Consider the following 13437-nt stretch of genomic DNA (forward strand, 5'->3'; position numbering starts at 1 on the left):
CTGGACAGCTCCCCTGAAAATATAGACTTAGGTAAGTTTGCATAAGGGACTTGGGTGGCCCTGTGGTCTAAACCACTGGGTCTCTTGGGCTTCCCAGTCAGAAGGTCGATGGGTCGAATCCCTGCAATGGGGTGAGCTCCTGTTACTCAGTCCCAGCACCTGCCAATCTAGCAGTTCAAAAGTACACCAAAAAGTGCAAGTAGATAAATAGGTACCGCTCCGGCGGGAGGGTAAATGGTGTTTCCGTGCACTGCTCTGGTTCGCCAGAAGTGGCTTAATCATGCTGGCCACATGACCCAGAAGCTGTATGCCAGCTCCCTCGGCCAATAAAGCGAGATGAGCGCCGCAACCCCAGAGTCGGTCATGACTGGACCTAATGGTCAGGAGTCCCTTTACCTTTACCTTTACCTTTATTATATGTGGTGGCTATGTAAGATGATAAAAGACTTCTGGGAAATTATATATAATGAATTGGAAAAAAATGTTGAAAATAACTTTTCCTAAGAAACCATAAGCTTTTCTTTTAGGTATTATAGAACCAGAGATCCCGAAGTACCAGACGAAACTATTTATGTACAAGACCATGGCTGCACGGACTCTGTTAGCCCAGAAAGGGAAAGCTGGTACAACTCCAAACAAGGAAGAGTGGCAGACAAAATTGATGAACTATGCCGAGATAACGAAGCTTACAGAAAGAATTAGTCACCAGGAAGAGTAGGTCTATAATAAATGGGGAATGTTTATGATTTATTTGAAAAGCTATCGTAAACAATGACATACATTGGTAGGATTGACAGAAAACTTGTAGTAAAAAAACTGAACTATGGATTGACAAAGGATTTATAAAAATAGAGTTATGAAAGAGATGCAGAGGGGGAAATCATTACATTAAGATCCACAATGGGGGGGGGAGTCAAAAAGGATTATATGTTAAATACATAAACATATTATCCTTTTTGTTTAAATGAATATAATTCATTTGTTTATGTAAAATAGAAAATGCAAAAAATAATTATTATAAAATAGTAAAAACAAAATCACTCCCAGTTCCAGCTTCCATTGATTCCTGCTTGATGTTGCCATGTTCTGATACTGCTAGACACCGCAGTGGAAAATAACACATGGGCACCTGCACACTTTGGGAGATCTGAGGTCTTCTTCTCTGTAAAGCCTTTGGTCTGCTTATGGCTTTTCATTAGCCACATGGGAAGGATGGACTATTTAAGTGTGGTTCCCCTGGACCCTTTTGCTGGAGGGAAATCAAGCAAAGTTCATCGCAAGGAGGAGCCCAACCAAGGCTCGAAGGAAGAGTCCAAAGAATTGTGGAGCGGCACAAACCATGAAAGAAGCAAGCTGGCAATCACCTCTTGCGGTCACAACAAGCATGGAAGTATGGAAAACACCTTCATAATGAGCATCACAGAAAGCTTTGTTCACACAGCCCTTGAAGGCAATTACAATCACCAAGACAGGAGATCCTGCAGGGACAAAGGAAGGAGAAGGCAGCCAGCACCAGAGGAATCCCAGCATCCCGTGATTAGGAAGAATTTGCTGCAGTCCACCTTATTCAGCAAGCCAAATTAATTTGCAACTATCCCCGTCGGCGAACCCTGAAAGCTTAATCGTGGCCGGTTTGAAAATGGAGGAATCGGTTCCTTCTGCTTTCCCTGCAAGAAGGATCCTGTCTCTGCTACAAGAGGGGCAGGGTCAATTCCCTTTGTGGTGTAGGCTGCTGAGGAGTCCTGTCTACATGCGCCAGTTCCCCGCTCCCTGTGAAACTGGATGGGTAGTCTGTCAGCAGAGTCTGGCACTCTGTGGAGAACTTGAGCAGTGCAGCTCTAGCACCTCCAAGTCCATCCTAGTGGGAGGCTGACCCAGAAACCGCAGCAACCAACCCAGCGTGGACTTGAGCATCCTCAAGGCCTGTAACTCTGGGCTCCATGTGCTTGGCTGCTCCTGAATTGCAGGGAGTTAGGCTAGGTGACCCCTTGGGCCCCTTTCAGCTCTATGATTCTATGAGTCCATTGGAAATTTTGCAATTCTCTAAAAGTTGTGATACAGGCCTCATCCAAGAAAAACACATCAACTTGTGGGTGGGGGGGAGCACACTTTAAAAATACATTGTTTAATGAAATTTAAAAGTGTGTGCATTGAGATAAAATTTTATTGTGAGTGAAACGTAATATGCATTCAATTATCACTATTTGCATTTTTTTAAAAATAACAGACCAGTGCAGAAACAGACAGCCTTAAGAATAAATACACGCAGAATGGAAATGGACCCAAAATGTAGACCCAAAATGGAAATGGACCCAATCCATACCCCTGAAATAGCTTGTTAAGGACATTATGCCATCTCGCTTGCGGAAACTGGAGAGTGTCTAGTTTCTCTTAGAGTCCCAGCTATGCATGGTGACAGAAAAAGGTGCCACGTTTTAAAAGGACTCAATTTTGCCTGCAAATGAAGAACTGCAAGTTTACATGCAGTGCCCTCCTGATTTTTCCTGTGGCTTGAATTCAAGCATGGAAGATTCTTCCTTTTCAGCCACAGATTGAAGTTACTTCATGTCACATGATGTCAGGCAATATGACAGATGGGTGATTCCACCCACCCATCAAAGTGACCTGTTGAGGGGCTGACCATTTCTGGATCCAGACCTTCAGCCAAATCCAGTTCCCCAGCCCTGCCTTACAGGGGTCTGAGATGAACCCTTTTCAAGATTCTGGTTGAATGTGTGAGGATTCAATCTGTGGCCCCAACATTCCCATGTATGCCAGCCTAGCCTCTTCCTCTCCCAAGATTCACTGAGTTTGGCTTCTGTTTTTGCTTAGCATTGCCAAGTTTTGATTGTTCAATTCTGTAAAAGAGAGGCAGACAATCTGTGGCAAGGGGAGGTTTTTTTTTTTTTTGAGAATATTGGAAGAGAGCTTGGGAGGGATTTGGGGAAGGCACATGCCACACTAGTAGCCTCATGTACACCTGATGTCCCTATGTATTTGACCAGAATAGCTCCATAAGACAGATCCTCACAAACACCCTGGTAGATAAGTTCTGTACCAATGAAATTTCTGGACTTGAGTGTGGTCTGGGTGAAAGGAGGTGGGAATGAGGAAGAGATAAATTACCAGCAAATATAGGGGATGGAACCTCTGCGACACCAGACACATCGGAACAATAGTGCTGGTCTCCCTCGCAGTTGGCAACCACTTCAGCAAAGCATCGATTTCTGTTGATAGCAAAGCACCCTTGACATTTCCTCCCATTGGCCGTCATGTTTACATCTGGCACTGTGAAGGGGGTAAACGGAGAGAGTCAGGTTAGAAGGAGAACAGGCAAAAGTGGCAAGGAGGGAAATCGCAGGCATCAAATGCTTGCTCAGCCAGACTCCTTTCTCAGTCCCTTCCATGCTAGGAGAGATTATGTCCATGATCATTCTTGCTTTGTTACTTGGGAATATCACAGCATTCATAGCAGGGAGGGGGAACTGGTCTCCCTCAAACTGTTGCAGCACCCTAGAAACAACTGAAGGGCCACAAAGCCACAAACCGTGTTTTACAGAGAAGAGTCCATGACTGCACAAGAGTGGCAATGGCCTACCTATAGTCTCTGAGGTTAAACCTCTTCAGGGAACTGGCGGAATGTGAGAGGACTCAAACTGTGGTCCCAACATTTGCAGGCATGATGGCCTAGACCACAAATGTCTGAGGGAGATTATTACTATAGCAGGATAGTGAGTATTCTCCCTTCAGCCAGAATCCTATGTAGGGTTTCTACTTGCCAGGAGTTTCTAGCTAGGTTCAGTTGAATGCCATGTGAGCCCCCTTTAGACATTTGCACTGACTGTGTGGAGGTTGAGAGAGGACACACTGGAACAGTGCAGATGGGGGTCCCTGATGGAGGTGCTGGTGAGCTAGCTCTCTCCCAGACCCTAACACACTTGGAGTCCTCATATCATTGTCAGAGGCAGGAATAGGGCTGCAGCCTTGTCAGCCTTGTGGGAAACTGCTATTACACTCATTAATGCGGTTAGAATTTGGGGTGCAGGTGGCACTGTGGTCTAAACCGCTGAGCCTCTTTGGGTTGCTGGCGGTTCGAATCCGTGCAACAGGGTGAGCTCCCGTTGCTCTGTACCAGCTCCTGCCAACCTAGCGGTTCGAAAGCATTCCTGCTCGAGTAGATAAATAGGTACCACTGTGGTGGGAAAGTAAATGGGGCCACACACATGAAGGCATTGGGGGCCATGTCATTGTGCCTGCCACAGTCCCCATGCACATATGTATCCACCTAAATTCCTGAAGAGGACAATGGTCTCATCACATTGCCTTTCAGAATGCTGCTTTCAGAGATTTTAACAGCTGCTACTTATGATAACTTTGCATTGCACCTACTGTCTAAGGCAGCATGCTCTGAATAAGGATGGGTGTAGCAGTCAATTTCAAATTATCTCTCTTTCTTATTTTTCCAATCTTAATTTCAGTTCCCCACATGTCCACATCAGTTCTGAATTTATTTTAGCAATGCATAAAGTTTTATTGCGCTAGCCAAAGGCCATGGCATCACTCAAAGAAAGGAAAACAAAAAGGGGGGAGGAATCAGCAGTCACTACATATGCAGTAGAACCACAATAGAATCCACCAAAATTCCTTGTTACACGTTCTCAAATAAAATGTGCAAATGGTTATTTTAAAAAAAAACAACTTTCATTTTAGTGCAGATTTCTGCTGATGTATTTTATCTCATAAAATATTGCACCACTTGGTTGAGGGGGGGACAGGACCTAAAAAGATAAAGCAATAAAATCAAGGGGGGGGATACAACCCTACTTTAAAACAAACTAAAGCAGATTAAAACTACCTCAACTTTCTAAGCATCTGGGTAGATGTCGCTGTTTTCGGCAGGCACTGTCAGGAATACAGTGAGTTTGCCTGCTTGATCTCAAGATAGAGCTATGCAGCTTATTACAACTAGAATGCAGGAGTTTATGTGCAAATATACAGTAGCAAGTGCCCTTTGTCCTCGATACGATACGATATGATAATCTTTATTTTCTGGGTTTCAGAATGAACTACCAGGGACATATGCAGAGAGAATAAAATAGCATAAAAAATAAATTCCCACCTCAAAACATTAGCTGGCACCCCTCCTAACTACAGAGAGGAGTTGGAGGGTAACAAATGATGCAGTTTAAGGTGATATGATACACAGTTTGGACAACATAAGGGTATAGAAATGCATAAAATACTTGGTGGAGCAGCCTTATTGCAGCCATTCCCCTTGCAACAGGAAACCTTGGTGAACACTGTTTCTCCTTCAGCAAATTTAATGGCTGTGAAGCCTTCATAGCAGCTAGTGGATTGCTTGCAGGTTTTCAGCACGTATTGTTGTCCTGCAAGGATTTTAAAGAGAGAGAGAGAGAGAGAGAGAGAGAGAGAGGAAGAGAGAGAATTTTAAATCGAAGGGGAGGACATGATGTGGACAGGCTCTGATCATTGGTGTAGTGGTAAATGTTTAAGTGCAGGAGCTCATAATGCTGAAGGCAGGCATCTGTGTTGTTCTAATATATCTTTATATATTATATACATATTGGGTAGGGGGGCACTGAGCTTTGGTTCAATTCTAGGCACTTTGTGAATAGGCTGCCTTGGCTAAAGGTGCTCCATAGATTGCCTGCTTTGACTTATCTATCTGAATCCACTTCATTCAACAGAAGTGGGTAACATTTGCAGGCATGGTTGCTCCTGCAGAGCAGATAGTGCCTGTCAAATTATAGGCAAATAAGTCTGGGGACATTTGTGCTGCACACCTTTCCTTTCCTTATTTTAAAAGGGATTATATCTTTTTTCTTTCTGTGAAGAACTGGATGGAATTTGCAGGCAAAGGCTGCCCTTTCCAAGGGCATGAATCCTGGCAAATTTTGGAAGGATAGCTGCAGTAGTTTCCCCCCCAAAGGGCAGCTGTTATAGCTTTGGGATCTGCTCAATCATCTCCCACTTTTACTATTGGGAAGTAGAAATGGCTATAACTTTCCTGCATTTGACAGAAGTGGATGAAATTTGCTAGCATCATAGCCCTTTCTGAAGGGAAAAAGGCTGCCAAAGTATAGGCAAATAAGTTCAGGTGCCTTTGTTCTGGACACTTCTAAATTAATAATAATTAAGGAGCCATATCTAGCTTGGGTGTCGTTTCAAACTGCCACCACACTGAATGCCCAATTCTTATATTCTGCAGAACAAACCTTCTGATAAGACAGTATCTGTAGAAAGCCCTCTTCTGCAGAGCGCAGTGTTGCATTGGGTATATTATAGGTGAGACTATCTTTAAGGTATCTTAGTCCCAAGCTGTGAGCTAAGAACTCTTTAATATCACAGCTGCAGAATTAGGACCAGTGGTCACTGAACCCTGTCAGTGGTTGTTGATCTCTTGCACATACCTCTAATGTTGTATGATTGAACAATGGCACAACTGTCAAAAATAGATGAACATTTCTTCAAAGTTCCAGAGCAATCCAGTCCAATGTCATTACAAATCCAGCACTCCAAAGACAGCCCTAAAAGCAGGAGTGGAAGAAGAATCATCAAGATCCATTATTGTTGCTTGTTACCGTTAATATTTGAATTGGCAGTACTTAACCACATAGCATCATTATATTTTAATAGCAAGCTGCTTCCAAGTCCAGGTGAGCAATAGCTCCTAAAAGTGCAGGCACAGTCAGGTGCCAGACACTGAAGTGCCAGCCTAAAGAACCGGGTCTCTCTGGTATTGAGGGAAGCTCCTCCTCATGAGTAGATCAAACTCCACAGGTGATGTGGGCCTTTGATTATCAAGGTTCTAGAAACCAAGCCTTAGGATAAACGGTTGATAGAGCTGGGTACGTTTAGCCTGGAAAATAGGAGACTGAGAGGAGATATGATAACCATCTCCAAATATCTCAAGGGCTATCACAAGGAGGATGGAACAGGCTTGTTTTCTACTACTCAGGAGGGTAGGTCTCAAACCAATGGCTTCAAGTTACAAGAAAGGAGATTCCAACTAAACATCAAGAAAAACTTTCTGATAGTAAGAGCTGTTCAGCAGTGGAACAGACTCCTACAAGAAGTGGTGGACTCTCCTTCCTTGGGGGTTTTTAAGCAGAGGTTGGATGCCCGTCTGTCATGGATGCTTTAGCTGAGATTCCTGCATTGCGGGAGGTTGGACGATGACCCTTGGGGAAACCAACTCTAGAATTCTATGCTTCTATGATTGGCCGGTTTGTTGTAAGTTGCTTCGGGCAAGAGAAAGTGGCTAGAAATTAATAACAATCATCATCCAGATTGTCTGCTGCCATCTGCTGCCATTTAGTTGCTTTGCTCTGGGTGGGGCTCAGATGGCTCATGGCCAAAGAACTCCAGTTGCTGGAGTGTTGGAACAATATCTTTGCACAAGTTGCCAGACATGTGACCGAGCTTTCCTGTGTTTTGACCTTGTGCTTGTTGTAACCGAAGCAAGACCACCTCCACCTCCATTGTAACTGAAGAATGCCATCTTGAGCCAGACAGCTGCCATTTTGATATATCATAATCATTTATTCTTACTGTAATCAGTAGGCTAGTTTCTACATATTATCCTACACTCTGTCCTCTATCCAGGGAAGAAGTGAAGTTGGGCCAATGAGGGTATAGCCATGGCCGATTTAGGGCGACAAAGGCAGTTCCCCATGGACGCGGGTGGTGCTGTGGTCTAAACCACTGAGCCTCTTGGGCTTGCCAATCAGAAGGTTGGCAGTTTGAATCCCCATGACGGTGTGAGCTACTGTTGCTCTGCCCTAGCTCCTGCCAACCTAGCAGTTCTAAAGCATACCAATGTGACTAGATAAACAGGTACTGCTGCAGAGGGAAGGTAAATGACGTTTCCATACGCTCTGGCACTTGTCAGTGTCTCATGGCACCAAAAGCTGTTTAGTCATGCTGGCCACATGACCCAGAAAGCTGTCTGAGGACAAACGCGGGCTTCCTTGGCCTGAAGTGAGATGAGCGCCGCAACCCCAGAGTAATTCGCGACTGGACTTAACTGTCAGGAGTCCCTTTACCTTTAGGCAGTTCCCCTACACACAGTGCCGAGTGGAGGGGGCACAAAGTTGAGTAGATAAATAGGTACCACTCCAGCAGGAAGGTAAATGGTGTTTCCATGTGCTGCTCTGGTTTCGGTGTTCCATTGTGCCAGAAGTGGCTTAGTCATGCTGACCAAATGACCCAGAAAAAATGTCTGTGGACAAACGCCGCCTCCCTCAGCCTGTAAAGCAAGATGAGCACCGCAACCCCAGAGTCGTCCACAACTGGACTTAACTGTCAGGAGTCCCTTTACCTTTAGGCAGTTCCCCTGCACATGGTGCTGAGCGGAGGGGGCACAAAATTGAAAAGAACTGTAACTGAGAAGATCCATTTGGGGGCACCGAACGTTACCCAGACAGACACTGTTTTGATATATCATAACCAATTATTCTTATTGTAATCATGCTGAAATGCAATCTTACGAGAGGAACATAAAAAGAGCAGGCTGCAAAAAGGCATAAAGGAAAGTTTTAGAAGCATGCTAAGGCATGGCCTTTAAACAGGGAAATGCCTAGCTAGCTGAGGTGTGGAAAGAGCTGTCTTTGCAGTTAAGCTGGCAGTAAGACTGTATCACTGGGTGCCTTGCATGACTATATGACTATAAAAATGGTGCGTAAACAGAGATCAGGGTTCCAGCCTCTGATCACTTTCCTTATTGCTTGCTGTAATCTTTCCTGCTCAAGCAAGAAATAAAACTTTGCTTTTGGAAAATTCTCAGGCATCACACCTCATTGCTAGTGAGTAAAGGACTCAACTGTGCAATTAACATTTCGTGGGGTTTCCCCACATCAGAATATTTCTGGACCTTGCCTTTTGTGTTGTTCCTGTGTTTTGAGTTTGGACCATGACCAGAACTTGATTTCTTTGATTGCCCCTGTGTATGAATTTGGGACTGCTGAATTTGGTCTCATTTGCAGTCATTTGGGACAGCACCCAAATTTTGTATGGTGGGTTCTTGAGATGAGCAGGGGGTTTTTTTGTCAGTGCTTGGGTACAATCTGATGCAGCTTTGAAACAAGATGGTGGGGTACACCTTTCAAAACATCACTAATTCGAACTGCTAACTTGAAAATTGCATTGATCTGGGTTTCCTGAGCAATGCTGTGTAAGAGATTGCTAGTACTTTATATAATTATAAGCTCTGAGTGTGTCAAGCAAGCTAATTGACTTTTGTCCCTTTTTCAGGGTTTTATTTTTTCCAAAGTTGCACTCAACATTACATAGCTCCTATTAGAGGGAGTGATGGTGATGTATAGAACCATGCCTAGGTGTTCACCTTGTGACCCACAAACTATCATTTCCAATTATTCACATTCATAAAAATGTCATTTAGCACAATTAGCTTTTTAAAAGTTAAATTTTGCAAGCTGCCCTGTTTTATATTACATTTCAGATCCCTGGTTTAATAATGTAAGGGTTCTGCTTTGCTTACCTTTACACGCCAAGAATAGTAGCACTCCCATATTGAACCAGCACAGGGTGAGATAATGCATCAATGGAGAGGTTTTCTGGGCTGTTGGAAATTTTGCAGAAGAGATAATTTGGGCTGATACAGCTTGTTATACAGTGCTGCAGGAATGCCTCCATCCACCCTCAAAAAACAAAACAACAACAAGAAGAAAAAGGTAAAGCATGTAATAGATAAATCAGTTTGATTGAATTTCTGCTTTAGATTTGATGTAGGATTGGAAAGCGGGGGGTTTGGTAAGATGAAGGATGATGTGGAGTTGCTGGTGGGGAGGTTTTGACACCATGGACTTAACTTCTTGGCACCAATATCACTGACACTTACCCAGACAGTGTGTTTGCGTGCCAAGCTTGGTGCCCAGCAGTTCCCAAGTGATTAATAAACGCACGGACACAAGTATTTAGGTTTATGGGATAAAATAGGCCACAACTTTATTAGTTACAGAAGTGAGCAGTTCGACTTAGGCATTGGGTGAAGCCAGGCTATATCTAAACTCCTGTCCATTGTCAGGGGGTCCAACTAAAGGTAAACCAACAATAGGGGAGCCCTTGACCTATATCATAGGGCTAGCCCACATCCAAGCATCGAACAGAACCCACACACATGTCGATTTCAAGCCAGCAGAGCCAGCAAAGCTCTGAGGAATTTGGCCACCCTCCAGGTGCCCGGCTTGAATCCTTGTTGACCTTCCCTGCCAGCGTCTACCGACAGGATCAAGGGAGGTCTCCAATCGGCGATTCTTCTCAACGTGAAGAAGAACACACCATTCCTCCCCCTCCTCTCCCAGGGAGGGGAAAGAGACAGACAGAAATATATCTACATACTTTTTATTCCTGTCTTTCCAGCAGTACAGAGAAAACGTGTCTGTACTCTCTCATCACAACTGCAGAGAGAGAATAACTCCACCCATGTACTTCCAGTACAGGGTCATGTGCCACTCTGAGCTAACATCCGGTGCTCAGTACACTGTCTCTTGTTCCCACGGTACATTCCAATAACATCAGTTTCCTGTTTACCATTCCAGCCACCTGGAGCTCGCTTCTGCATTGCTCCTTTTTCGTAACAACACATCCCAGATCCCTTTTACAGGCTAACCTTATTGCAGAGGGGCAGGCGGAGGCTACAACCTCCCCTCCATTAAATGAAGGCTTAACCTCACAAAGTTGTTAACATTGCTACAAGATAGGTGAAAACCAAATGGCTGGAGCCAATTCACCAAGTGGAAAAATTCCTACCCGGACCCAACAATATGGTGGCCAACATTTGCCCATAGCAAGCTTTTGTCATACCAATGCATTAAAAGAGGGTGGGTGGGTTGGAAAATCCGGCGAGGATGTGAAAGAAGGGAGCCCCCCAGCCACACTGCAGTTTAAATCTCCCACAGCAATGGTTGGCTGACGGGGCCACTAGGCGTAACGTAGCTGGGGGTCGGTGAGTCAACTTCCCGCCCCCAAGCTGGATCACTGCCAGGAACCAGATGCCTGGCTGAAACACTACCCACTGTGAAAAGTGAGCGGACATTCAGGGCACTGCAGCAGCAAGGTGTGGTTGCAGTGGGGATACCAAAAGCAGCACTGGATTGGCTGTGCCAGTGTAGCCATGCCACCCAACCTCACCGCTGCTGTGCCCTCTGCACCATCCAGGTTCATGGCACCAGCCCTTCCTGACAATGACCTAAATCAGAACGCAAACTAAAGTTTTAACTTTGCATACATCTTTGCTGCAAGATCAATAACTGGTTTGTTTTTTACTATGTTCAAGTTGACTGAATGTCTAACATCTTCTTTCTCCAGGGCCGGGAGTTGGAAGGCCTGGTATGGTAGCAGTATTTAGGTGAGGGATCAGGCTGAGGCTACACAAAATAATTCCCCCTCACCTAGCTCTGAAGTAGTGCTACATGGAGCATAGCTGTCAACTTTCCCCTTTTTTTAAGGGAAATCCTATTCAGAATAAGGGAATTTCCCTTTTAAAAAGGGAAACCTTGACAGCTATGACATGGAGCTAGGGCAGAGAGCAAATGGAGACAGAAGTTGCAGAAGCCCTCATCAATGCCTGCTTCAGTCCCTGCCTGCTATGTAGGGTTGCCATGTGTCCTCTTTTTCCAGGGCACATCCTCTTTTTCTGGGGTAAAATTTCTGTGTGGGTAGATTTTTAAATTTTTCCAAAATGTCTCAGGCTATACTTTCTGGGTGAGATGTGGCTGAAGACTTGCTTTCCTCTTCTCTTCACCTGCCCCCCTCAGCAATATATCACAGCTTCTATAGCCTACATATAGTAGGGGTATTTAAAATGAGAGTCGTCATAAGGTAAAGGGACCCCTGACCATTAGGTCCAGTCGTGACCGACTCCGGGGTTGCGGCGCTCATCTCGCTTTATTGGTCGAGGGAGCCGGCGTACAGCTTCTGGGTCATGTGGCCAGCATGATTAAGCCACTTCTGGCAAACCAGAGCAGCACACGGAAACACCGTTTACCTTCCCGCCGGAGCGGTACCTATTTATCTACTTGCACTTTGACGTGCTTTCAAACTGCTAGGTTGGCAGGAGCAGGGACCAAGCAACGGAAGCTCACCCCATTGCGGGGATTCGAGCCACCGACCTTCTGATTGGCAAGTCCTAGGCTCTGTGGTTTAACCCACAGTGTCACCCGCGTCCCTGAGAGTCGTCATAGCGTCCTCTTTTTTGCTCTTCAAAATGCGACAACTCTATATAGTGGCTGCCAGCTCCAGGTGAAGCCCCAGCTTTGAAAGGTGCCAGCTGTATGGGGCTCCTACTCTGAGGCCCTCTTTGGAGGAGTCCAACAGATCAGCTTGGTGGTATAGACAGTTAAGCTTACGTTGCTGGTGAGTGTTCTAGGCTCTGCCGTCCTGACCGTGTAACCAATGCCATTCACAATGTGGATGTCAGAAATGTAGGGAATGATAAATGGCAAGTAGCAACCTCCATGGAGGATGTGTCATTCCTCTTCTTTGGGAATTATTGAATGCTTCAGTTCCACAGGCACCATGCGCTTAAGTGAAGTTGCAAATAATTAGAAAGCCTATTGAAAAGGCCTGAAAACACCTCTTTCTGCTTCCTGCCCATTTTTGTGATGTTTTTGGGTCACTTCCCAGGTGGGCGTGATGCATACATGCACATTCAAGCACATATGAGATACACCTAAAATGGTTGTTGCCTGTATTCATTTACAAAGTCCAGAACAACGTAGGTCAAAGGTACCTTAGGGACCTCCAGAACCTCTATTTCCCTTCCATAAGCCACAAACAAACAAACAAGCAAATACATTTCTCATAAAATGAAATCAGAAAGTCTTAGAAAGCACTACCTGCCTTTTCTTTACTTATCAGCAAATTAGTCCATATCCACTGTGCCCTAGAAGGCTGCAGCAATCAATATATGAACCTGAATCCTGACTGCAAAAGACCTGTTGGCGCCATAGCAACATCATCGCTATGACAACACAGTGTGAAGGTTAAGCAGGCTTCTTAGGCCTTTGGCAGTTTTGCGGGAGAGATGGTTAGGCAGTCACATGACTGTTGGAATTCCCTCTTCCTCCACAACTGTCAAAATAAGGGATGGAAACCTTCCCTGCCTCTCATTGAGGGCCATATTCCCTCAGGAATAATCTGTCAGGGGCCGCACTCCAGCAATGACCAGGGCTGATAACGACCAGCGCCAGAGCCAGAAAATGATGATGTTGTTGCTACATTTCTTTATATCCTGTCTTTATATCCTAAAACATGGGTTTGGGGATTTATCTGAAGTAAAATCAATTTGTTGTTACAAGCAACCCTATATCAGGAAGATGTTAATACTTTATGCTTTATGATGTTTTTATATGTGTTGGAAGCTGCTTAGAGTGGCTGGGGCAACCCAGCCAGATG

General features: G+C 44.9%; 1 protein-coding gene across 2 annotated transcripts; it reads right to left on the reverse strand.

Annotated features, from left to right (window-relative positions):
• Positions 1-722: 722 nt before the first annotated feature.
• LOC128418399 (phospholipase A2 inhibitor and Ly6/PLAUR domain-containing protein-like) lies at positions 723-13055 on the reverse strand. 2 transcript variants are annotated; one of them, XM_053398035.1, is made up of 6 exons: positions 12879-13055; positions 9521-9680; positions 6432-6548; positions 5244-5387; positions 3127-3288; positions 723-1478 (listed from the first exon to the last, which is right to left on the reverse strand). In XM_053398035.1, exons 2-6 carry the CDS (start codon positions 9579-9581, stop codon positions 1261-1263), a joined length of 702 nt encoding a protein of 233 aa, XP_053254010.1. In that variant the 5' UTR covers positions 9582-9680; positions 12879-13055; the 3' UTR covers positions 723-1260. The 2 variants fall into 2 exon arrangements, with proteins under 2 accessions (XP_053254010.1, XP_053254009.1); XM_053398034.1 differs by having other exon boundaries at positions 9521-9601; positions 12879-13054.
• Between the last annotated feature and the right edge of the window lie 382 nt (positions 13056-13437).

The sequence above is a fragment of the Podarcis raffonei genome, chromosome 8, assembly GCF_027172205.1.
Source record: "Podarcis raffonei isolate rPodRaf1 chromosome 8, rPodRaf1.pri, whole genome shotgun sequence".
Classification (NCBI taxonomy): Eukaryota; Metazoa; Chordata; class Lepidosauria; order Squamata; family Lacertidae; genus Podarcis; species Podarcis raffonei.